This window comes from Micrasema longulum, unplaced genomic scaffold (assembly GCF_059751315.1).
Source record: "Micrasema longulum isolate JH-2025_06_02 unplaced genomic scaffold, ASM5975131v1 h1tg000127l, whole genome shotgun sequence".
Classification (NCBI taxonomy): Eukaryota; Metazoa; Arthropoda; class Insecta; order Trichoptera; family Brachycentridae; genus Micrasema; species Micrasema longulum.
Window position 1 is genome coordinate 1937663 of NW_028277333.1, and position 23860 is coordinate 1961522.

A 23860-nucleotide genomic window follows, 5' to 3' on the forward strand; every position below is an offset into this window, starting at 1 on the left:
AACATAAAAATCTTAAACGATCAGTTGATGAATGTGTATTTCTTCTTCCAATTAAATTATTCAGTTTTTTTCCTACAAAATTAAGTGCACCTCATCAACCAATATTAAAAAAAAAATACTGTTAGCACCTTATTGACATACATAACTAAAATTCTGTTTTGTTTTTATAAAATCTTGTAATAAAATTTGACAAAACCCATACATCAAAATATTTGGTATTATTTTTTTTTTCTAAAATATTCACAAAAACATCTAAAATTACTTTTAAAATTATGAAGCTGCGAGGTTCGTCAGCTAATATTATTTATTTTTGTCTGAATTAGTTATAAATTAAGTTTAAGCTCTGATAGTATATGGTTCTATTATATTTAATGTTTGTAAAGGAGCACAAGGGCGATGTTGGTGCAACGAGCCAGTCGACCGATACGATGAGCACTTCTAAAAAACTGCTTCGTGTGTGGGAAAACCGTTCAGTTAACACACAGAAACTGGAAGATGAATTGATGTCCAGCCAAATTAGAGAAACCGAAGCCGTGACAGAACTGACAGAGCTGCGACTTAAGGTTATTTATTTTTTATAAAAATATAAATTAATGTGTTTCTTTCTGTACCATAGATATTAAACCATTTTAATCTCTATCAATTTCACACAGATCATGTCAAATATCTAGCAAAAACTATTGTAATTTTTTAAACTCGGTTAGGAATTTAATGAATTTAAGTATGATTTAAAAGACTAAATATTAGATTGAAATTCGCAAAGTTAAATTCATGTATTACAAGTACATAAAATATGGGTAAAATATTTTTAGGATACTGACCTACATAATCATAGATAGTTTTGCAGCTCTAATTTGAATTATTATAAATTATTTTAAAATGGACAACCACTAAGGTTTATTATTTTAAAAGTACATATGCCGCTAGTTAAATGATTAATATGGTTAAAATGATTTATATTCATCTATAATTTTGAATAATATCACCAGGTTATGGATTTGGAAACTCAGATACAAGTTTCGACAAATCAGCTCCGCCGGCAGTATGAAGAAAAGAACGGATTGGTCAATGATTTAGAAGAAAGCCAACGAAAAGAAAGGGAGTATTTAACCAAACACAGGGAACAGAACCACAAGCTTTCGGATCTACAAACGAAGGTTAGCAATTTGTAAGGAATGTCGTTGAAGATCATCATTGTATAATATGTTCCCTCAGTACGGGTCACCCCAGTGAAGGAATATTATTTTAGTAAACATTACAAAATAAAGTAGTCTTTTTTTTCAGGTTGCAGAAGTTCTCAAATAACTTTTATAATATTTGTTTTTTTCCCTCAATAGAAACAGTTTTATTAATGGTGAATAAAAATTATGTTGTTTTTTTCACATTCAAATTAACTAGTTCTGTCCTCAGCTACAATAATATATGGTCTTTATTATTGGACTTGCCATTAGTTATGAGTTTGCCTTAACTTTCCATGAATGATCATTTGATGGTTGTAAATTTAATAAACTGTTTCCAAAATGTTATTTTTTTTCCACTACAAATATGCGTATTGTCCTCGGTTGTTAAATTAAAATGAGTTTTCGAACTATGGGTATTTTATTTTTAAAAGTTTTTTTCTTCATTAAACATTTATTAATTATGTATAATTTTTGTTTAACAGTCTTTGAATGCAGTTAAGAAAGTAGAAATAACAATTTATTTTTAAAAAATGTAACGAAAGTCATAATAGTTATATTTTTTACAAAATACTCTCTCACTATGCATTTGTGCCTGACTTAATATCTGCGTAATCAGCGACTTAAAATAATGGCGTACCTGCGTCCTGTCAGAATATTGGCTGTGGTTGATTTCAATAATTGTTTTTAATACTGTATTGCGATTGTTGATGTTTATGAATAATAGTAGTATATTGAATTTATATTTTCAAGGGATTTCATCTCATTTGCAGGTATAATTTTTTTATGTGCGTAGCTATAGTTATACAAGCGAATGAATTTTTCAATGTCTTTTGTGAATTAAATATGCATGATAAGAAATAACGTATCAAGCGACCGTTAGAAATTGAATAAGAGGTGCAGTTTATCAGAAAATTCGGCATTTAATAATTTACGTCTCACTTTTGCAGAGTCAATATGGTCAGATGCTGGCTAATATACGCAATGCAGAAGACGCACAGAAAATCGCTGAATTGCAACGAAACATATCAGTTTTAAATATGAAGGTCAGTATTAACATTTATTAACTTTATAGTAATTCTTTGTGGACACCTATCAGTACCTTTATAACCCAATTTTGCTATCTCATATTTTTAATCCCCACAAATGTTTATAAAAAGTTGCCCTTTTTGCTTGTCCGATCTGTCTTTGGTTTAATATGGGATTTTCTCAGGTTTTTCACACTAAAAGGGAAAATATTCAGAAATTGCATCAAAGTATCCGCAGACATCTTCAGACCAGTGTTTTTTAGTGAAATTCAATCTTTATTTGCGATAAAATGGTTAATTTTTTTATTTCAAAATATTCACTATTGTTATCTATGACTTTGCGCTATCTATCAGATATAGATATCGCTAAGTATAGAAATCATCTACCTATTTTCGTATCTATTCAATTGCTCGAAAGTGTACCTGTCAAGGTGTTTCGCATCGATCTGAACAAGTGGTAGTCGGAAGGCGTAAGGTCTGGGCTATAGGCCGGATGCTTCTGAACTTCCCAACCAAGCTGCGACACCTTGTCCCTTACTAACTAATGGATCTGTAGCCTGGCAGCAATTTGGCGTGGAGCAATTTGACCGTCCGTCTTCTGTGGCCTGTAAATGGTCGTCTCTCTTTGATCGCATTGCTTAAATTGAATACTTGACCACTGCACCAATTTCCAGTTACCGTTTCGTTTGGTTCAGTCCCACCAGAATTACAATTATTTTGTATCGACTGTGATGTGGATGGCTCACCAAGATTAACCCAAGAATGTTTGAATTTAAGATTGTCGAGTGAATCTACTTCTCATCTCCAGTCACAAATTTCCACAGAAAAAACTTCCCTTGATTTTGGTTGTAAGGTTGAGGCATGCTTCAATACGACCATCTTTGTATTTTTACCTTAGGTCATGTGGGACTTATCTTATATCTTTTGAACTTTTTCCATCTCTCGTAAACGATTAGAAATGTTTTTTTAAGACACTCCCAGCTGCTCAGCTAGTTCTTTTTGTGTTTGTGCCAAATTCATAGCAAGCAGTTAGTTCAAATCATTGTTGTCGCACTTTCGAGGGTCTCCTGGGCGTTGGTTGTCGATCAGGGAGAAATTGCCATCTTTGAAATGTTTAAACCAATAGTTGCACACATCATATTTATTTATTTATACATTTTATCATAAATACAATTTTATGTTCACTTTGCCCAGCTTACAAGGGTAAATACCCCATTCCAAGCTAGGCAATTACATTTTAATACATGATGATAGTTTACAAGTTAATAGAAAGCACAGACTAATACAATATAAACAAAATATAATATATGATACAAAACTTTCACTAAGAGAAGCTTGAATTCATTTACACGCTTATTTTACACGCTAATTTTTCTTAAACCTGGGTGTACAATACTGTAATTTACCACTATAAGATTGAATTGATTTACACGCGATACACTCTTTTACGAAGCCCAATTATAGTGGTAAATTACAGTACAGAACACCAAGGCTTGAGAAAAATAACATTTAATTATCTGCGTATGAGACAAGGCAGCCACAGGAGCCGCCAGAAACTATTTTTATGCCTCGGTTTAGGAACATTCATATTCCTAAACCAGTCAGCGTAATATTGAGTTTAATCAAATAATTATTACTTTTCAGATGCAGGTTATCGTAACAGAAGGTGAGCTTCGTAACAATTTAGGAGACAGTGAGAAAGTCAGAGAACTTCAGGACTTGCTTGCTGAAAAAGAGGCAGAGGTAATATACATAATTCAAAAATAGTTATTCCGAATAAGATAACACACAATATTTTATACTATTTACAAACTGATAGTAAATCCATATATACATATAGATTGCTGTTTCTCTTCATCCAGTGGAATACAAACAATATTTCTACCCAGATATTTAATACTGAATAGGATAGGTATTATCACAAAGAATACATTTTGGAAATATTAACGTTAAAAAATTAGGTACAATGTAGGTTTTTCATTAATTTCTATTTCAAAAATTAACTCTGTAGTGGTATTTAAGATACTATTTTTTGTTGTTTACATTGTAGCAATATCTCTTGCACACCATTTCTCTCAAACATATGGCTGACTGATATCATATGTGCATATTTGATGGCCCACTGTGATACACCATACACATGGCATCATCGTGTCTAAATTTGAGCGGGAATATTTTTTTCCCAAGTTTACCATTGTGACAGTTTTGTGATTTTTTGTTTTAATTTATTACCTAATAAAAAAATGTGATAATACCTTATCGTTACCAGTAATTACAAATAACAGCACACTACGAGGTGCTAAAAGCCAGAGGACTTAATTGATAATATTTTAACAGTTTTTTTTTGCAAAATGGCTTCAAAATATCTTTAAGACTTGAAAAAAAGTTATTACTGTGAATGTGATTATATTATTTGGTTAATATAAATGAAAACAAAACCTCAGCTTAAGTATCTCTTAAAAAAAGAGATTTAAATTCCTATGGGTTAGCAGTATGTTTATTTATTTTTAATATGGCGCTAACCTCTGATTTTCAGTAGCTTAAGTTTCTGTAGCTTGCGATAAATGAACCGGGAAGTAGAATATTTCATAAGATAGCTTTATACAAATTTGGCAATTATACTTCTCTGGGATTCGTATTAAAAAAAAATTGGCAAATGAAACATTTTATTGTTATTTTTGTTTGTAGCTTTAATATTGGCGCGGAGTCATTAAGGCCTATGGTTCTCAGTATCTCATATGTACACACAGTCATGGTAACCTTTTTAACCTGACTATCATTATTATTATATATACATATATAAATGATTAGGGTTGGAAAACATATTAAAAGTAGTTAACATCCACAATAACCCGGATTTCTAATAGAGGTGGTTAAAAAAAAAAAGTGGTATTTTAAAACAGTAATTCTCTAGAATCAGCTGAAACAGTTTCACAAAAATAAACTATACTGTTCTCTGAAATAAATAGAACAGTGTGGGTAAAACCGTGGATCCTTCCAGGACCACAGACTACTCCTCGATCTTGGAAGATCTGAGACTAGCGCCCCACAATCGTACGGTTTTGCCAAACAGTTTCACGAAGCAGTTTAATTTGTGTATAAATAATCTGACTAGTTTTTCGTTTCAGAAACAGTTTAATATTTTTTTGTATAACTGTTTCAGCAGCTGATTTTACCAGATTTTTCACTCGCCCTGCTCAAAATCGCTTTTTTTAAAAATGGGTTCATAAAACAGTTTAATTTGTGTAACGGTAACTGTTACTGCTACCCATTTTAAATAACCGAAACTTCTATCTCTAATATAAATAATTCAATTTGAATTTTTATTTTATACTCTGTTTACTAACAGTCTAATATTACATAATACTATCATTTACGCTTATTTTAACATTATTATCAATCAAAAATATTTTAAGTATGTTAAAATGTTTGTAGACAAGACTGGATTCCACTCCCTGGGGAGTTTAGTTATCGAGATAGAATTTTACAAAGGGATTCTAGAAGTCTAGTCATTTACAGGAATTATGAATTGCCAATGGCTGGCTTGTAGTCGCATTACACACTGTGTAACATTCACTATTCTACCTATGTTTTAACATCCACATTTCCTCAAGTCAACACATCTGTCCATCGAAAAGTTGATTATTATCAATACTTAATAATATACCTCTTACCCATTATTATTAATTTATCTTATGTACTACACTTGCAAAATTTTTATCAAAGGTAAAAACATCTATGCCATCTCTGAATAAGGAATCAAACATTTGTGTTGAAAAACCAAGCAGTTTTTGGAATATTTTTGTACTTCAGCAAAATAACTTTTTTCAAATAAATTACTAGACCTGGTCAGGGCCGCATTAAGAGATCCAGGGCCCCTAGGAATCAGGGGTCTCCTTTTGGAGACTGAACAAAAAACAAACTTTTCTTATGCATATTTATGTATGTACCTTTACATTATAAAATAGACAAGCAGACATAGAAATGTGGTTCAAAATGTGGCAGAGCTAGGTGTTTTGACGCCATAGAAATGTTTCGATGCCTTGGGAAACAAATAAAACTGCACCTCTAATAACGGAATTTTTAGTAGTAATTTTACCACACATCATCATCATTCCCTTTCTGCACCCAATGGTGCATAGGGCACTGCATCGGTACACTAATCTCAGCGTATCTTGATTATTTTTGTTACATGAAGGTAAGATGATCAGTCATATGCTTCAGGTACCAGTCCAGGGACTATGAAATATTCTAGTGTGAAAACACCTTAGAAATAAATATTTCATATCAACCATGTTGGGAATCGGACCCGAGACCTCTTGCATGGCAGGCAAATGCGCTGACCACACATACTTATTTAAGTAAGAATGCACATCTATGCATTTTCATTTGTGCTTCATGCAATTTTTTTTAAAGTTTAATAGTTTTACGTAAATTTGATTTAAGCTAATGAATGGTTCGGTACATTGGATTATAAGAAAATAATCTTTATTTGGCACATTCAATGTAGCTCTTAGCTCATGCTCATAGATAGGACCACTAAGTAAATAAGTATCTAATACTAAATATTGCATTTCCGCTTTTCTGTCACAACAGTTTTTAACTAAAAACCTTTCGAGGTTAGGCCCCCTGAAGCCTCGGGGCCGGGTTCGTTAAACCTAGACCAAAAGTGCACATCATAAAATATGTACTTTAAAATAAAATCTTTTAAACTTTCACATTTTTTTTTTTGTTGTGGACCTCAGGCCAGTGCCTAGTGTGCCTATAGCTGTAATGCGGCCTTGGGCCTTGCTTGGCTTGTAACTTATAACTGAAATTGTCGCTTTAATTTGAATACAACGTAAATATTTTTTTTCTGTATTTGAGATTATGATCGAATATTTTTCACCATACAAAATAGCATCTATCCTGTCATTTGAATGAAGACATTGTTAATGAGAAAAATGCTGAAAGATATATAACACATTTGAATAACTTCGATTCTCAAATAAGATGTATATTCCTTGGAATACGGCGTAAGTCAGTAGTAGGTCGGTGGTTAAGTAGTTTACATTTGTTTGGATAAAAAACTTAAAAATCGGGTATAACTTAAAAACTAAATGTTTGGTTAAAAAAAAAACACGAAAGTCTAATACCAAATTACTGATTTATGAAATTTTTATTGTCTTCTGTAAAGTTATCATTTAGTGACTTAGGTTGTTTTCAAATTAAGGCGACAGTATGATTTAAATCAACGAATGACTGAATCCACGATTCAGTAAAACCGAAAAATTTGTTTTCAGAGATTTTAAACAGTGTAGTCCTTTGAATCTCTTACCAGGTTTATAGGTTTCCTCAAAAAATTTCTAATAGTAATTTGAAGAATTATTTTAGTTAATGTCTCCGATTACAAGTCCCGAAACAGAGCCATGGAAGTGGCTAGAGTAAGTGTTTACATATGTTCCTTTGTAGCTAGAGTATTACTAGACTTGTATGTATTTAGTATGTAATGTTTGTGCAGTAATGCTATTTCTGTTCGGTAGTGTCTAGATAATATTATTTTTATAAAGTTGAAGTTAATTTAAGTATTTAATAGGCCTTTTATTGTAAGAGCAAAATTTTAACCTGTTTGTAAATCCAATTTAAACTGTATTATGTATTTTATTAACGTAAAATTAATATTTATAGCACCCATTTTTTATTTTCAATTTTTATTGCTCATACATTTTTCAATCTTCTTCTATGTTTTCTTATTAAAATTTTGTAATTTTTTAAATACATAAGATAGGAAGTGGGATATACGGAGCGGTTTTATGAATAGATGAGGATGTATGGATCAAATGTTTGCCATACGAGCCAGAAAAATTCCTTGCTAAAAACCAAAAGTTTTTCTGCGCATTTGTCGATTTGCAAAAAGCATTTGATAGAGTTGACAGAGAAAGGTTATGGAAGGTGTTATCGGAGCATCGAGTGAACGGTAATCTGACACGGACTATTGATTCTCTATATAAGGACAGGACAGGACAGCATGTGTTAGGGTAAATGGATCTACGTATGGTGGTTTGACATTCCTAAAGGAGTCAAATAGGGATGTGTGATGTCACCATGGCTGTTCAACGTATATATTTTAAGCTGTTATGAAAGAATTGAAAGGTTTAAGAGTGGGAGCAAAGATGGGATTCTTTGTAACAAAAGCCTACGATGTATGCAAGACTAAATGCAAGATCACTGTGAGGTTATACTGATACAGGTAGAGGAATTTGTGTATCTGGGAAGTATTTTTACCAGGTATAGAATGACTGGGAAAGATATTGAAGGAGGATGAGTGCCGGGAACAGAATGAATGGTGCACTCAAATCAACCTTGATAAAAAAATGTTTGTCGCAAGAGGCAAAATTAGCAGTTTACGGCAGAGTCCTGGTGCCAACCCTTATGCATGGGAGCAAAGTATGGAATCGTAAAAACAAGGATGAAAGTAGGCTGAATGCTGTCGAAATGCGATCTCTCAGGCATATGTGGTAAAACTATGTATGATGGGTGCTCAAATATCAAGATCCGTACATTATGTGAGGCTGAGATAAGCATTATTGACAACATCAAGAAAGAAGTTCTGCGTTGGTTTAGACTTGCCAAATGTCGGAATAATTGGCCCATGTGAATTACAAGATGTATGAATGTAGAGGAAGTGAAATCTGTATGCAAAGATAGTGATATGGCGTTCTATCCTCTCTGCCTACTCTAGCATTTTTTTATAAATTATTGTTTCTTTGTAAAAACCCATTATTGGTCTAGCTGTTGTTACTTTTTATGCATTGTTTAATTTTGTATGACTGTGTTGGTTTCAATAAATAAATAAATAAAATAAATATCTCGTCGCTGCAATGCAACATACTGATAAAGAGCTTGCTTTTATGCTGAAGAAGGTGAGATAAAATTGGCTTGAAAACTGCATGGTTGATCTATGATTAGATACCATTTAAAACATTTTTTTGTCTAAATTTTACGCCCTTACGACTAATCTTAAATGAGTTTTTTTTAACGCCGGATAGTGCTCAAGTTGAAAATGACACAGTTGTTGTAAAAATGGCATTTAAAATGCGACGTTTAAATTTCCCATCACTATGTCATACCATTGGGGAGAAGGCCATGAACACCGAGCATCGCGGGGTATTGTTTAACTGTAAAATCGCACATTTGGCCTTTTGAAATGGAATTTTAAATTTTACATCACTACAACTTAAAAAGTTTGGTTTTATACAGAGCAAAGCCGAAAAAAATTGGCTCGATAAAAGTACTGTTGATCTAGAAATGTCATTTTAAATGCTGATGTCAAATTTTGCATCGCTACTACATACAACTGAAAAGATTGATTTTACTCAGGAAGGCTGCGATAGTTTGGTTTTAAAACAGCACTGATGATTTAGTATGTTGTTTCAAATGTTGATTCTAAATTTCATGGCGCTGGGGCTCACCGTTAAAAAGTTCAATTCTATACTGAGAAAATCCTAAAAAAAATTGGCTCAAAAACAGCATGGTTAATCTAGAAATGTCATTTTATGTGGATTCTAAATTTCACACCTCTACAACTTAGCATTAAAAGTTTGATACTGTGCCGAGGAAGGCCAAGAAAATTTTGGCTCGAAAATAGCAACGTTGATCTAGAAATTGCATCTTAAATTAAATTCCAAATTTCACATTGCTACGATTTACCATTTTGAAAGAGTTCATGTGACGGGCAAACAGACAAACCATCCATACACACACGTGTATTTTCATTTTCATAATATAGATATTTCAAACTATTGGAAACTAATGATTTACACAAATCCATTGAATTATATAAAAAAGGTTTTAAAATTATGATATTGAATGTAGACATACATTTTATTTGTGAAATTATATCATAATATCATAAATTGTCTCTTTCAATACAGGCTTACCCAATAAAAAAAGAGAAATAGGGAATTAGAACAGTTCAATCGTAATAAGTAATATGTACACAGTACCAATTTAAATATAATTTTATGTTGGTAAAATGTTTTACATCATACTTTCCATTTATTAATTTGAAATCTTATAAGAGCAACTTTGGTTTTTGTGTACTAGTAAATTCTTTGCCCGACTTTAGAGTAAATAAAATAGAAAGAACCCAAGACTTCACGCATGCTGTATTGTAAAACATTTAGGAAGAATCACAGTGATAAGAACTTCTTCTCCTCTCCAATTTGAGGTTAAATTTTTAGCAAAAAACCTTTGATTAATTGAGCTTTTATATATTGTACTATATTCTGCTTTCTCTACTAAGCAATGTCCTTTCACATATTAAAACAATATTTTTGTTTCTAGATACTAGCTCTGCGAGCCTGGAAAGATAGGGCCATCGCAGTATTACCTGATGGAAGATTACAAGCTCTCGACATGGATTTGGCAGAGGATCTTGATAGTACTCTAACGGAATAAATCTCTTCTTAAACTTATTTATTTGCAATATTCATTTTTAGTTAAAAAAATTTTTTTAGGGAATGTTATGAGGAACTATATTTTTTATTATTGTTATGTTTATATATCGCACCTCTGCTCAAGTAGTGTCGTAAGTCAAAAAAACCAAACTGTCTAGAAAAAGGCGTTTGAAATTTATTCTAACATTTTTTTCCACTTTTCGGGTTATAATTAAAAAACTAATGAAAATAGCGCAATAAGTTTTTTATTAAGATACAACGGTTTTTGAAGCACTACAAAATGATGCATAAGGTATCTAAAAATAGAAAGAAAAAAAAAAAAATTTTGTGACACTTTATGGATAAAAAAGACAATAATTTACGAAATATTGTTTGATTAAAGTGGTTCAAAAATGTTTTCTTGTTAAGAAATACAATGGAAACCTTAACTTGTGCCTCTCATTAACTCAGCAATATCTGATATTTTTATAAATATACTCTTATACAGTATAACTTTTATCATGTTTTCCTCATTGATCTTCTTTCATAAAACGCCCATTACATTTCTCTGTTACAGTTCTTATCGTTCTGTCATTAATATTCAGTGTATTTTTAAACATAGTTTTGCAGATCCTTTTCAATGAACCTTCAACCTCGAAATAAAAAGCATAATTGTTTGTTCGAGGTTTTTGTGCTTTGACATACCAGTACCTAACTTCTATAGGTCTTAAATGTTTATGTATAAATTGCCTCTATTTCTCTAAATCTTGCAAAGCCCAGTAAAAATCAAACAATTGCGTCCTTTTTTCATTGGTAAGAAAATAACTGCATTTCAGTCTACAACTTTCGCCACAACCTTCTTTAATTACTATTTTAGGAATATTTCGTCCAGATTTTGTTTTATAAGGCAATCCTGAGTTTTGTAGAATTTTAGTCAAATTTTGCTTCCATTGTCCTTCTGCACTCCGTTTCTTACGTGAAGTCGGCATTTCTTCAGTCATTTCATTTTGTTCCTGGGAGTGATTCCTTTCTATATTAGATTCTTGTGATGTTGATGGGCAATCTTAGTGAAAGTTTTCAGTTGGCTTTGCCCTAGGTGACAAAGATGACAAGCTGGATGAGGATGTATTTGAACTGGACAAGGATGAACTTGAACAGGACGATGAAGAACTCGAAGTACTCTATGATGATGATGATCGGCGGTGAGGAACGACGTCTTTTTTCTTACTCTTTTTACGAGCCGTGTCATAATTTGGATCTTCAACTGAATCATCTGTTGCTTCACCCCCAGTTAAGTCGTCTTGCATACGTTCTTCGTTTTCATTATGACATTCTACAGGAAAATTAGAAACATTTTTGGAAGTTTCATTTAAACAAACATTTTCTTTGCTTATGCCGTCATTCATTGCTTCTAATTTTTTTTTGAGTATCCTTTGATATAGGTGTTGATTCATCTACTTCTCAATTATGCTGCGTATTCGGCTCCAGTCACAGAGACAATATTTTGCTTCATCTGGAAATTGTATGTATTTGTAGATACAACCATCCATGGACAATAAGAACAATAATTTAATATAAAAAGTATAGATAACGACTTCATTTATACTAGATACATAAACAATATTAAAATCCGTTTTAACATTAATGTCGTAATAATAAATGTCGAAACAGTGCGGTTTATCAAAATAAAATTTTTTAATGTAAAATAACCTTAATCCCATGTACTGTCTTAACTTAACACGGATCAGTTTTATTGTGAAAAATATGTGACGTGTTTGACTTACCTTGATCACATAAACAGTTATGTCGATACAGTTTACCTTTATTGAATAAATGCACAGCTTGTTTTCAATCGACTCACCACATATATTGACATAAACCGACAAACAACACTTTATACAATATCAGATAGACAACCACCTCGCACTTGCTGTGACGTGACACTGTATATGTTTGGCATGACATAACTTTCGTTTAACATTATAATGACACTAGTGCCATCTAGGGTTAAATAATTTAACTCTGTACATGATACTAAGGTAAGATTTTTAAGTTTTTTGAAACAAATAGTACATTAAAAGAGTTTTTTTTTTTTTTTTAGTTGTGACACTATTTGAGCGGAAGTGTGATATTTGACTCGTAATTTTATTAATATTGTTATTTTTTAATATATACCAGCTAAATAATCAAAGATGTCATTTTATTTAGGCATTAAGAATGTTATAATTTTATTTGGTATAATTATCAAGCTGTTAACACAAACCCCCAATTTGTTTAATATTAATTTTTATTTTTGTGATTTAAAAAAAAAGTATTTTTGTTTATTAATATTATATAATAACATATGTTTTATACTTACCTAGTAGATGTTTATTTATAATATTTTTTTATCAATATTAACAATCAAATTTAAATTATAACAATTTTTCTTATGATAATAACTCTACTGGCCTCCTGTACTGAAATTAGTTTTATCATAATAATATCACGTAATAAGTTAAGTTTAGGGTTAGCTTTACAGTTGAAGGGGTTAAATAAATTTTATTTACCGTGATATTAATGAATTTATGTATTTTCAATGTGATAAAGAAAAAAATATCTATATCTACACTTCTTACATGGCTTAAAGGGTAAATGGCCATGAAACGAAGGAGTTTGCAGTTCTTCGTCTTTTATGTATTATATATTGAGAGTGTTATTAAATTAAAATTATTTTATTCATAATGTTAAGAAGAAGAAGAAAAACTAAATGAATTCATTTGTCCCTTTTTTTAATTGATCACAGTATTTATGATCACACGAAATTGTTCAAATTATGATCTTCGCAAATATTAATTTATTTTATAGTTTATTGTTTTTATTAATTTAAGCCTAGTTTCAAAAAAGTGTAATCACACAGTAGTTTAATTGTTTATAAAACATACTTATCGGGTGTTAACATAAAATGTGTCCGTTTTTTACCAAATGACGATAACAAAATGAAAATTACAACAAATTAGTCAATAATATATTCTCCTTCATTATTTACAGCAAATTAGTCAACAATTCATAGGATTTTCACTGCACACTGGGCTAAAATATCGTGACCAGCTTGGGCAGCTTTATTCCCTCGATTGAATGCAAACAGAACGAGGTGTCGAAAACATTCACTTTCGTCTACTTGATATTCCATTTTGAAAACTTGTAATCAAATAAAATTACATATGTAATGTAAAGGCAAACCCAATATCTTGTAGGGCAGAAAATTTTCTCACAAGTGACCTTTACCATTTTGTCTTACTTTTAGTGCCCATTTTTAAATTTGGAAAAAAAAGACAACTTATCGAGGCTTTATCCACAGAATGCATAAAGTCATTAAAACAAGTTTCTAGATAATCGCATTTAAAACTTTTGTATTCTTTATGCCCACTATTTCTCCCTCAATTTTCTTTTAATTTTTTTAAAGCTTTGAAAGAGTAATCTTTATTCTAGACATAGCATAAAATTTGAAATAAACATCTTGCATCTATATTTAAAAATATTTGAAATACAGTCGAACTTGGTTATAACAATCACGGAAATAGCGAGATCTCGGATATAATGAGGAAACATTAGTTGTCATTTTAGTTTGTGGTTTTCTCCCCACATTTATTCACTTTTATAACGAGCTTTTTCTCGGACATACCGAACAAAATATTGTTAACAGTTGAGCAAAAACTATTCGATTGTTTAAACACATCATTTTCGAAATAAGAACCTAAGTAATTAAATCCAAATGGGGACTAACTTATTACCGATGCCACTGGGCATTGGGAACGGTTTACGTTTATCATACTATGTAAGTGTCTAAGTACCCAAATGTTGTTTTCACCGACAGCTTTGACAAAGTATCACACATATGGTTGAAATTGCGTGTAAAAAATCCAAGTTTTGTGAACTTAGTAAGCACAGGCTGGGCACCTCATCACGATTTACAACTTCTTTTGTAGTTTATGAATGACATCCTTGTTTTGGGAGTTTTTACAATTACAAGTGGGTGATGTCAAATAAATCAAAACCTTTCCCTTGAATTGTAAACATGACTACTAACAGAACTGTTTCAATTTGCGAAAAAGTGGCAATTATTTGTAAAATAAAACTGGGCTTGAAATATGTTGAAGCGTGGAAAAAGTTTTTTCTATCCTTATCACATTGTGAACAAATAAATAGGAATGTTTATCTTCAAAATTTGAAATTTAAAAAAATGGTATGTTTGTAAGCATTTATCATAATTTTTAATAGTGACAATATGCAATAGCTATTGGATTCAAAAAAACATTTCTCTGGTATAACGAGTAATGCTTGTAACGAGCAAATTCAGTCGGCCCCGTCTTCCTCGTAATAACCAAGTTCGACTGTATATAAAGACTGTTGACTTAATGAATTCTGTCAGTATAGCCTCCTTATGTTAACACCTAATATGATATTTTCAATGTGTTATTTTTTCTGATCTATATATCATGCATTTAATATTTATACGAGTGCACTTGGTGACGTTTTATAAATAAATTAACACTGTATTTAGTTGTATGTAATACATTTTACGTTATGGCCATATTGACATTGACTCCTGGATTTTCTGTGAAGATGTTTTTATGTTCACAGTCCACTTGATCTTCTTAAAGCTGACGTAAGGCCATAATGAAATATTTTCTATCAATGTTACAGTATCTTTCTGTCTATTGGGAGGTGTGCAATCATTTTCATACAGATAGTAAATACATCTTGCTCGATATTTTTCATGAAAAAAACACCTGTCCACCTTTTCAGTGTCTATTATTGTTTGAAAAATAGTTTTCACCGATTTTTTTACCATGTAAATGGAGTAATTTTCAATTAAGTTCTAAACCATTGATAGTTATTTAGCTGTAATGGCTACTTTTTCAACAAGTTAAAAGTGAAAAATGTAACATATGGAAAAGCGTGATTTATTGTGTTAAGTTTAAGTACAGTATGTACTTATTTAAAGAAAAAATATCCATACAAATTATTAATTCGTGAAATAATGTAGGAAAATTTAGGTCAAGTGATCTTCCATGGACAAGAAAAAGATTTTCATGTGTTTAAGATACCTAAATGATTAAGGTTTTTAAGTCTGCAAAAAAATATCTTTTAAATCAAAAGCATTACAATTTAATGATACGAATCACAACTAATAAACACAGTCAAAGTCTTCCAAAATATCAGGATTTTGTTTTTTAGGCTAAATTGATTTTTAGGTCATTTTAATTTATGCCTTTGGATAATAAAGAGACATAAGTACCAAATATTTGTAGATATTTGAATTCTTATCACCACCTTAGAGTACATTTGAGTTTTTTTCTGTCAATTTTCCTGCCCGTGGAAGATAATATCATATTATGTATTCTTGAGTTGTGATAGTTTTGTTCTCATACAAAATCTGAACCAGGGTTAGTGCAAATTTTTTATTACTAAAGTTGAAATCTCGATTAATTTAGGTGAAATGATTTCACTCATTGATGGCTAAATATATATTACATTTTGTATACCCAATTATTTTTGGCCAGATTTTATCAGCGTTGTACAAACTTTTCAACAAAGTTAAAGTTTGAAAATGATCACTCAAATCAGCTTATGAGAGGTTAAAAGCACTGGACTTTATAATCCGTTCCCTTAATATTCATCTCTTCATCTAGAACCTTATAATTTTATACCCATACAAAACGAAATTCCTAATGTCTCAAGAAATTTAAAAAAACTGACTGATGTTAAATGTTTTAAGTAATAATATTTTTTATTAATCAGTACAGTTTAGTCTGTATAATCCGAATAATTAAAAAATCTGAGCCTGTTCGGTTTATCAAATTTTCAGATTACTCGAATCTTTATGGAATAAAATGAAACTTTCTGCGTATTGTTAATTTGCAATAAAGTTTTTTTTTATTTAATAGTAATATACGCGTGTTATAAGGCATAGTAAGTATATTATATTTGTTAATTATGTATTTGATATAGTAAAATCTGTTTGTTTTTTGTAACAAGTGCCTTCTGCCTGATTCACTTGATTACGCAATCGGTGTAAAACTATAATCTGATGGGGTTCCACATTGTTTTAGACTGCCCTCTTCAAAAAATGATTAATCTTGAAATGGCAACTTTATGTTCTTCTTCTGTAATGCTCTCATTTTAATTCAATGGATTCTCAACTTCATAATCAGTCCATTATCTCGGTACTTTTCTCCATATTCTTTCTGGTAACCCATGCTTGAACTTCCAGATCATTTATATCATCTACCAAATTTAGTGTTCGTAATTGATGATAAATAATATTCGTCTTTATATTTGTAATCGGAATCCACATCTATTTCCTACATGAACTCACCCTGTGTTGGTCAAACTTTCTGCCGCGATATTGATTTTCTTGAGAATTGATAAAATATAATGCTATCTTCTTCACCAACAAAAAAAAATTTCACCGTCTGAATAACATTTTGATTCACGGGCTGCATGATTGGAGTATAGTTTGGAGGAAAAACAACCGCTATTTGTTCATCATCATATCACAATAAAGCTTTTGGAGGCAGCTTTAGTTCTTTTATTCCCTCGCCCTTCACCCGATGCTATGGTTCGGATTACTGAAAGTTCAGCTTATATTGAGTTCGGATTACAAAGACTATACTGTATTTAGTTTTAATGTACTTAATGTAAGAATTACGTAGTATGTATTGTATTATATTTATAATGTAAGCGCTAAATGTATTATATAGTAAAATAATGTATTAAAAATACATATTACACTGTAGGTACTACGATGAATTTCAATGTTGGATGTTTTAGTATGCTTGAGAAAGATTGCAACGGATCGCCTATCTGTTGTCAGTAATAATTAGAGGGTTTTAGAAATATACTCGGCAATCTTCAGAAACTCATAAATCTTTATTTGGTGGTGGAAAAGTATAGCCGTAATTTTTCAATTGACAAAAAGATAGTAAATTATGTAGCCAAATCAACAATAAAATATCATATAATTATTTCTTTTGTTGATCATATCAGTTGATGAAAGAAACCTGTGACGAATAACATAAATGTTAAATATTTTTTATTTACTATTAAAATGAAGTTTTTCACTCATTTATTTGTTTGCCAACGACAGTAACATTCTCAACTTTACTATTACCTAAGTCTGATTCAATATAGTTTCTTTTGGCACTTGTACTCGGTAAATAAGGAATAATTGATTGTCTTCTGTATCTAGTATACAGTATCTAGATGTTTTATTAGACACCAAATAATTGCCTTTCACTTTGCACATATTACTAATAAATCCGTTAAACTGGTAAAATTTACCTTTCCAATGTAAGGATTGCATAAAGATTGCTCCAGTTATTTATTGTCTATGTTTACATTCCTTTGTTTATAGGTATATAGGTATTGAATGATACTCCAGATCTACATAATATATATGTCGCAGCCGGATCGTCATTTTAGGCAAATTAAGAAACAGCTTCGTTTTGTAAAACGGCTGAATGAAGATTAGCCATTTTGCATTTTGGTTGACCGAAACATCAGTCATAATGTTTTGGCTGAATGCAAATTGCAAATTTTAGTAGTTTGATGTGTTATTTTTTTTTTTTTTACGATTTTTGTATTTATTTTGTTATGTGAAGTTAGCTTATGTTAGGATATGTTGGATTAGGTTGGCGTGAAGTTAGGTTAGGTTAGGATAGGTTGGATTAAGTTATGTAGTAAAATATTTTTTTTGTTATTATTAAATTTAACCCAGCCTATGGTTACTCTCTACCTAATCTCACATAGCAAAATAAATTTCAAAATAAAACAATTACTATTGTTTTATTAAAATAAGCAGGAAATACAACAAACCTAACCTACCTGTATTAATTATTAATACCTGAATAAACGAGTTTTCTTTTTAAAAAAAGAAAGTAATATTTATATTTTGGTCACCCTAACTCTTTCTCTAAAGTATATGAAAATCTTTGCTAATTTACAAAGCAGCTAAACATGGCTTGTCAAATTAGAAAATACCAAGGGTTGACAATATGGCTAATCGTTGATCAGCCATTTTGTAATTTAGCCAGGTAATATGTAATTCACTTAAATTGACTATCTAGCTGTGACATATACATAATATTTGGTTTTTTTTACTTTAAGTGTTTTAATTGTGGTATTTATGAATTTCTTTTAAAAGATGCAAAATGATCATAAATAAACTTAATTTATACAGCATTTATCGCTGTCTGTAATGCATGCTGTCTGTTACTATATTATTTATTTCATTTGTGTACCTACTGCAATACAACTGTTCATTTTGTAAATTATTGTATAAAAAAATAAAAAAACTCCATAATATTTTTTTGTTTCAATTGTACAACATCTAAGATCTTATCGTCTGTCTAAAATGCTCTATATACCTTATATTTCATAATTTTTACATAATATTACATATCAACTCTTGCGTTTTTACTTTGATTTTTATACTCGTATAGTGCCTTGTATGTATGTGTATATACTATTTATGTAAACCATGTAAAATCCCGAAGGGCGTTTATAAATTAAAAAAAATATGCATATAACAAAAACCTTGTCACTAAAGAATTAAGAGTAGTCCAGAAGGAGCGTAGAATCATATTTAAATACATCGGACTGTGTCAAAAAACGCCCTACTTTGTCCCACTTTTGCCGCGCGCATGCTTGAAGTCGCCGCGTAATGTTGCCTGATCGCGAAAAATATAATCATTACACAAAAGTGAAATATTATCAAAGAAAAGCAATTTGTTAATTTATCTAAAATTTTATTGTACACACGGAAACATTGATTGACACAACAGAGTAGATAAGTAAAGGGTCATTTAATAAGAGCAATTTAATTCGTGAACTTTGAAGTAAAAATATACAACAAATTTCATTTTACATAAAACTAATATTTTTATGTCATGTTAAAAAATATTTGATGTTTTAAAGATAATGTCGATCAAATGTCCTCCACGGCGTTGTTTAATCCGAGAGGTCCAATTTTCGTTAGTACTCTTATTAGATGAGCAAAGTAGCATAAAAGTTTGGACTACCCTGGCAACACTAACAAAATGGCCATTTATTTTCTTTGACAAATTTTCTTTGACAGATGGAAAAAGAATAAAAAAATTGAGCAATGCATTTGCTACTTACACATGCATTTGCTATTTTCACGTGAAATGTGATCCCAGCAGCATTTCTACACTTTAAAACGACACAACACGGCATAGTTAAATTAAAATTGGGAGTTGCGTACTGAGTGACTTCTACAAAGAAACTATGGGTCAAAACGTAAAACTACTCCCGTAAGAGTAGTTTAGTCTCCTTCTGTTTGATGCGCGTATGCGGTTTCTGGCTATTTTTAATTCTATGCTTGTCACATACAAAGCCATAACATGTATTACCAAAACATAATTTGTATAAAATTATTTTGAAATATTGAAAAAAAAAATCAAATTCAGAAATATCTGCAACAAAATCAAATAATATAAAATGTATTACCAAAACATAATTTGTATAAAATTATTTTGAAATATTGAAAAAAAAAATCAAATTCAGAAATATCTGCAACAAAATCAAATAATATAAATATTAGATCCGTATAGATGGATGCCTGGGAGTTTTGTACCATTGTTATCTGCTGTAATTCTATATCCTGTTGCGCAAAAAGAAAATCTTTAATAAAAATTAACTTACATTATTAATTTTGTTTTCAATATCTTGGTGTATATGCATATATACGGTTTTTCAGGGCCAGACCGCGAAACTTCAGAGCATTCCTCATGGTGAACTGTTGAAAAAATCTTAATAAAACTTTTACAAAAACTCTTTTTTTTTATTATCTCAAAATGCTAAAAATCTTTAATTTCTCGGACTAGCATTCCTTCCACAAAAATTGCATTGATGTTACCCTCAACGACAGCCGGCCGCCCGGCCGCCCGGCCATGCTACCCCGCACCATCAGACTGACTGAGTGGCCTGAGTGCCTCATGGTGGCCGTGGTACGCACCACCGAAAAATCATCTTCAAGTCGGCGGCGAACAAACTTCACCCCATCACAGCTAAAGATGATAATTTTGGTCTCGTCATACTAAATAACTTTTCCCTAATCTTCTTTCGTCCACTCCTTGTGTATCGGAATCTAATCGATGCGTCTCTGCACCTATTTCTGCTCAGATTTAGCTTTTTACTTGAGGTTTTTTTTAGAATAGGTTTGTCTTAAGGGTCGGAACTCTTGCGGCCGGTTTTTAATTTAGGTATTTGACACTACACATACAGTGGTCGGCGGCCTAGCCTACCCTGATAGCTTCAGGGTACTGCACGGCACGATACACGAACAAACACTAATACGTAATACGTCAAAGAATTATTATGTATAATATAATTAGTGTTATCTTTTTATTTTTACTAAAATTTATATCTGAGTTTTATTTGGAATCCAAGATGGCAGATGTGACTTTTTTGATAAAATGAAGATGAGTTTCATTTTACGGGTTTTTAGGTGTGCGTAATTCAAATTTCACATTTTTAGGGTTCGGTTACTAAAACGGAACCCTTTTAATTTCGTTATGTCCTTTAGTTCGTTTGTATGTCACAGGCTAAATAATAAATTATAATTCAACTATATTTTCATCGATTTCAAAAAAAATTCACCGGCAGATAGATGTAAATAGTGTAGTGAAATTATGAAAAAAAAAATGCGGGACGATATATACATAAAACTGAGGAATGTCAATTTTTCGCGCACCCTATCGTGTGGGGTACCGACAGACAGATAGTTAAAAATAAAATAGAGGTTTTTTTCTAAATATTCATATGAATATTTCGGTGAAGGTTGGCACTTGGGAAGAAAAAAAGGATTGGAAGAAAAAGAGGCCATTCCTTGAAACACGGTTAAAATTACAAAACAAACCAGTCAACCTAATGGAAATAAGCAATAAAGATATTGGTGCAATAAATCACCATCAAAATATTATAATTTACATTCCTCATTACATATCACCTACTACATCAATAATGTTAGACATATTTTTTATGGTTCTAAGCACGTTCTAAGAATGATTGGTACGGGATTTCTGTAGCAAATTAAATTTCCAGTGCCCATGGATTAAGTTTTGAGGAGGCCATCATAATGGATGGGCATTTCCGAGGTTGATAATTACACTATTCATTATGTGGTACATTTTCTGGAATATACAAAGTTACCACTTTTCAAAAAATAATTTGATTACTACGATAATTGTTGGAATTTAAAATATTACACAGAAGTATACATCATATAACTGGGTGGTGAATGAGAAAAAAGGTTTGGGATTTTAAAAACATTAATTTAAATATGTGTAATGGTTTAGTCATTTCTAAATTGAAATAAAACAAAAAAAAAACGGTTCATTGAACCTTTACATAATAACAATAATACATTACATCGAAAAATAACTTTTTTCTATGACAAAAACATAAAAAAGTATCAATAAAATCACTTTTAACAAATAATACAAATATTTACCCGAATAAAAAATTGTACATTGACAAAAAATAGTAAAGTTATAAAGAAAAGAAAAAAACATGGCTTAAAAAAAAAAGCTTTTGACAAGGTCTGTCATAAATTACTATTAGCTAAATTATGTAAAATGGGTTTTGGAGGTAAATTTCTAAACTGGTTAACTAGTTACTTGAACGATAGGCAATTAATTGTTAAAGTAAGGTGTTTTTCCTCTTATTCTTTTAAGGCTACCAGTGGTGTACCTCAAGGTTCTCATTTGGGTCCGGTGCTGTTTTTACTTTTTATCAACGATATTACAATTTTTTTTAATGACGTCATGTTTTTACTTTTTGCGGATGACCTTAAAATATAATAATATGGGTGATAAAGACCTTTATAGATTGCCTTTCCGTTCAACAGAACCTCGATTCTCTAGATGAGTGGTGTAAAGAAAATAAAATGTTAATAAAATGAAAATAAAATAAGAGTTGAGGAAATGTGGATGTTCAAACATGGGCAGAATGGTGAATGTTACACAGTGTGTAAAGTGGCCACTTAAACCAGCCAATGACAGGTCATGAGCCCTGTAAATGCCTAGACTTCCAAATTTCTTCACGAAAACACTTTCCCTCTCTGTTGAAATAAATTTAAAAATAAAATGTACTTAAACACAAAAAAATGTCAGATCATTCGTTTTCATCGAATAAAAAAACCGCTCATTTTTTGTTACAGTATATATGTCAATCTTTTTACAGTATCAGTGATAAAGGATCTCGGGGTATTTTTTGATGAAAAATTGTTTTTTGTATATCATATCAATGAAATTTCAAGCAAGGCATTAAAAATGTTGGGCTTTATTTTGAGAAACACAAAAAATTTCAAGTCCATGCGATCATTGAAAATATTATACTGTTCTCTTGTAAGAAGTAATTTAGATTTTAATTCATCAATATGGTCACCCTGCTATAATGTTCATGTTTATAATATAGAAAACATTCAACATAAATTTCTACGATATATAAACTACAAACCAAACATTCCAATACAAAATGTGAATTATGACTATTTATTTACACTGCTTAACCTAACAACACTTTCTGAAAGAAGAACTATTAATGATCTCATAGTACTGTATAAAATTGTAAACTCTCTTTTAGACGCACCAAAAATACTTGAATCGATTAATTTTAGAGTACCTACTGTCAACACTAGGAGTACTTTATTGTTTCATTGCTCCAGTACTTCTTCCAACCAACAAAACAATTCATTGATACCGAGACTGCATAGGTTAGGTAACACTTATGGAACGGCTGCAGACATTCTGTCCAATTCTTTACTATCTTATAAGTCTACAATATCAAGTTTATTTGTAGCTGCTCGTCAAACTATTATTGACAATTCAATTCCATAAATTAAAAAAATACTTTCTTGTTTATTTTTATTACCTTATACTGGTTTTTTATTTTTTACTATTATATCAAATTGCATTGTAGTATTGGCAAATACGCATTTCATAGATACATGTTTTTATTTCTTATTTTTTCGTGATAATATATGCTTGCTTGTTTATTAATTTAACTTAAAAATGTCTTTCTTGCTTACCGTAACACTTTATTTATTGTTTGCTTTACAGAATTTATTTCATAAGCTTATATCTTTGCATTTTTTGTTTATATGCTTACTGTTTTTTCTTTCGTACCTTTGTTATTATTGTTTTTTTTTTTACTTTGTAAAACTTTTTAT

General features: G+C 30.8%; 2 protein-coding genes across 3 annotated transcripts in view; both read left to right on the plus strand.

Annotated features, from left to right (window-relative positions):
- Evi5 (ecotropic viral integration site 5) overlaps positions 1-12380 on the plus strand; it is a 142261-nt gene extending 129881 nt beyond the window's left edge. For both annotated transcript variants that reach the window (XM_088241133.1, XM_088241138.1), the window contains 5 exons: positions 384-563; positions 990-1157; positions 2129-2224; positions 3851-3949; positions 10532-12380. In XM_088241133.1, coding sequence (XP_088097259.1) covers positions 384-563; positions 990-1157; positions 2129-2224; positions 3851-3949; positions 10532-10645 — 657 coding nt within the window. In that variant the 3' untranslated portion in view covers positions 10646-12380. The remainder of the gene's footprint in view (positions 1-383; positions 564-989; positions 1158-2128; positions 2225-3850; positions 3950-10531) is intronic.
- Positions 12381-12545: 165 nt separating this feature from the next.
- The window catches only part of LOC148284373 (odorant receptor 67c-like), a 32705-nt gene continuing 21390 nt past the window's right edge, over positions 12546-23860 (plus strand). Inside the window, exon 1 of the mRNA XM_088241147.1 lies at positions 12546-12662. Within this exon, the coding sequence (XP_088097273.1) occupies positions 12652-12662 (11 nt within the window). The 5' untranslated portion in view covers positions 12546-12651. The remainder of the gene's footprint in view (positions 12663-23860) is intronic.